The following is a 3,225-nucleotide window of genomic DNA, read 5'->3' as shown; positions in this document are numbered from 1 at the left end:
TTGATTTTATCCTAATAAGTTCGGTAGATGTAGGGGTCGATAAGTGACATAAAGCATCGCATTTTTCTTATAGGGGAAAGGGAGCAATTATGAAAATCCTCTCTCTCTCTCTAATCTATCTATCAATATATTGTGTTCATCTATCTATCTTGTGAACATATATGACTCATTTATTTGATCGTAAGAAAAATAACCTTAGCCACATTATTCACACGACTGAAACTTTTACCACGTTCACTAATAACTAGTCTTATTGACAGAAGTTATGTAGTCAGATTACTTTTAATCTGTAATTTGATATTTATGGACTTTTAATTTTTTTGTATTGTATTTGATTTTGTAAAGCTACTTTGGCTAAAGCACAGTCAGTTGGCTATTGTTGCTTAGTTCAGCGATATTGCACCTGAGCCTCTCTTCTTTAATATATAGGGTGTTTTATCTTTTATATTAACTCAAATTTTATTGAAAGTATATCAATGCCATACCAGTTATGTAAATACATATATTTGGGTAGGAAAGATAAAGAGTTGGGCTGAGTGACCCTCTACCTGTCTTGTCCTCGTTCTCGATGAATGTAGATGAATTCAACAGTTTTTTGAAAGAAATATAACAAAATAATGCTGTCTATTACTAAAATCTAAGTCCAGAAGTTGTGTTTTATGCATATCTTTTGTAAGTGTCCGAGTGATAAAAAATGTTGATATACACTCTTAACGAACTTGGTTTTTTTTTTTAAGTGCATTGATTTTGTCCAAATTTGAATGCACTTTGAAACATTTTTTCATTATGCGTCACCACACACCTTCTTATAGGAAAACGTACACCAACTTAATATTCAAATGTTTAATTTGTAAATATTGTAATAAACACGTCAATATACTCAAATTACCATTTAATTGCTACTAAAATGGTATATATAGAGGGACAGTGCCTAAAAATTCTACATCAGGAATTATTCTAAATCTTACATCAAATATTTTGGTATTTGCTATATATTTATAATTTATTAAATTAGTGTTGTCAATCTTTTATTAAAAAGGAAGTTTTTTTTACTTTAATGTCTTTGAATAGCTTAATTATGCTGAAGACAACACTCATCGTTGTATGGATATTGATGGAGGTACATGCAAAGCAAACATCTGATGATTTCATCGATAAATACAACAAGTACAATAAAGTTTGTAGAGAAATGGGATATGAAGCAAGGAATTGTACAGGAAGAGGGAAAGGTAACTAGTTTAACTTCACCTTTTTTCACATTGCATAAGAATTTTTACTCCCCTATTCATAAAACGTTAAACATATATCAGGGATGGAAATCTATTGAAGAATTGCTAATGGGGTACATGTATCCGCAAGACCTGCCGACCAATTAACTAATTAATGTATCAAAATGCACATTTTGGACATTTTTTCAAGTATCTCTATTGATACACACAAGAAGACTAAAAAGATATTAAAAGTTAGAAACATTCTGTATATCTTGATCAGGAAATTATTCATGTACACATATTTAATTTCGATTTCAATGGACAAGAAAAGAAAAAAAAAAGAAAACCACGAGAAACCAGACATGTATAATTTTCCAGTGCATATATCACACAAGTTCAATCTTCATTTTCACCATAATAAAAAACTTTGCCCGAACTTTTGCTTTATTTACAAAGCTTTTCTAATAATATAATTTAATAGATAACGGCAACAGATGAACATACAAATTAACATTGCTTAACAGTGATTTATTAATATCATTAGAGAATAAGAGGACAGTCGGTGTCACGACATGATGTTTTTAAAGCAGAAATTAACACTTTACAAACTGACCAATTACCCCAAGATCTCAATCGAAGAGCCATAATTACTCCCAAATCAGCTTAATGATAAGATGTGTAAAAAAAAAAAAAAAAACAAACAAAAAAAAAAAACAAAAAAAAAACAAAAAAAAAAAAAAAACAAAACAAAACAAAACAAAACAAAAAAAAACAAAACAAAAGAAAACTCTAAATTATCAACTTTTATGCAGAGGATTTTTTTTTCTAAAAATGAATTCTAAGAAAATGCGTTCAAATTACATATATTGTTTTTTTTTCCGAGTAACCGTTTACGAATTTTCTAACCGATTACTATCGTTCTGATCGATTAATCGCTTCAACGGTTACAAATTGCCATCTCTAGACTATATATGTCTATTATTTTTTCTTTTTTTAAAACAGGAATCATTGCTTTTCACTCACTCTTATCAAAAACTATGACGAACCTTAGAAAGAATACCATTGTTGTATTTGGAGCAGTAACTCTTAACTCCGGAAATGCTTATGACTCTACTACAGGAAAATTCACAGCACCTGATGATGGTATTTACTCTTTCATGTGGACAATTCTTACAAAGGGTGGGAATTATTTTAACACGAAGATAGTTCTAAATGGTAATTTTATTGGTTATAATTACGCGGATGGTGTATCAGGCAGTTCTAACTGGGCATCCGGATCTTCGTCAGCTGTTATAAAAATGAGGAAGAATGATAAGGTCTGGATATCAACCTATAGTGAAGAAAAATATGCTTATTCAGAATGGTCATCATTTTCAGGATTTAGATTGTAACAGAAAAAAAATGTTTGAAATAAAGATAATCTAAAAAAAAATATTAGTTAATATGTATGTTCCGTGAATAATTACAAATAAATGGAAGATAACTGCAATAACATGGTTGTCACAGGGTTACAAAAAGTTTTCGGAAAAAGAATACCTTTGTATGAAAGCTATTCACTTTGTAGCCAAATAACAAGATTTTTACATTTCAAATCTTTGGTTTTCATTAGAATAAAATATTACACTTTAAATAAGCAAATTTCTGTCGTAAACAATTCTTGTTTTCAACGCATTTTAAAAGATCAAAGAACGTAAAACTCTTCAAGAAAATAAAGGAATGAACCTAGCATGTCTAGTATTTGTCGGAATAAAATTGACTTAATTTTGTTACAGAATACATTACTTAAACTTTAACTCTTGAAAACCATTGTCGACTGCACCTGTAGGTTGACAATGTTTTTTGGGGGGTGAAAATTTTCAATGTTACTTTCACCTACATATACTATATATGTAATTATATTAATTTAATTTTACATCGGTTAAAGTAAAGCTTGTTCTTCCTTTTCTTAGGATTTGAATTACAATTGTTTACCCCATTTGTAAACATCATCAAAAGTTAGGGGGCAGTACAGTCA

The 3,225-nt window shown here is 29.5% G+C and overlaps 1 protein-coding gene across 1 annotated transcript; it reads left to right on the top strand.

Moving 5' to 3' along the window:
* Nucleotides 1-2,248: 2,248 nt before the first annotated feature.
* On the top strand, nucleotides 2,249-2,602 carry LOC133185749 (complement C1q-like protein 3). The gene has a single exon (XM_061321048.1). The coding sequence runs from the start codon at nucleotides 2,249-2,251 to the stop codon at nucleotides 2,600-2,602; it is 354 nt and encodes a 117-aa protein (XP_061177032.1).
* The last annotated feature ends 623 nt before the right edge of the window (nucleotides 2,603-3,225 follow it).

Source organism: Saccostrea echinata, unplaced genomic scaffold (genome assembly GCF_033153115.1).
Source record: "Saccostrea echinata isolate AGI-Se365-2 ecotype Australia unplaced genomic scaffold, CSIRO_AGI_Sech_v1 ptg000012l, whole genome shotgun sequence".
Lineage (NCBI taxonomy): Eukaryota > Metazoa > Mollusca > Bivalvia > Ostreida > Ostreidae > Saccostrea > Saccostrea echinata.
Note: the sequence above shows the minus strand (reverse complement) of the source record. Positions and strands in the feature narration are given on the sequence as shown.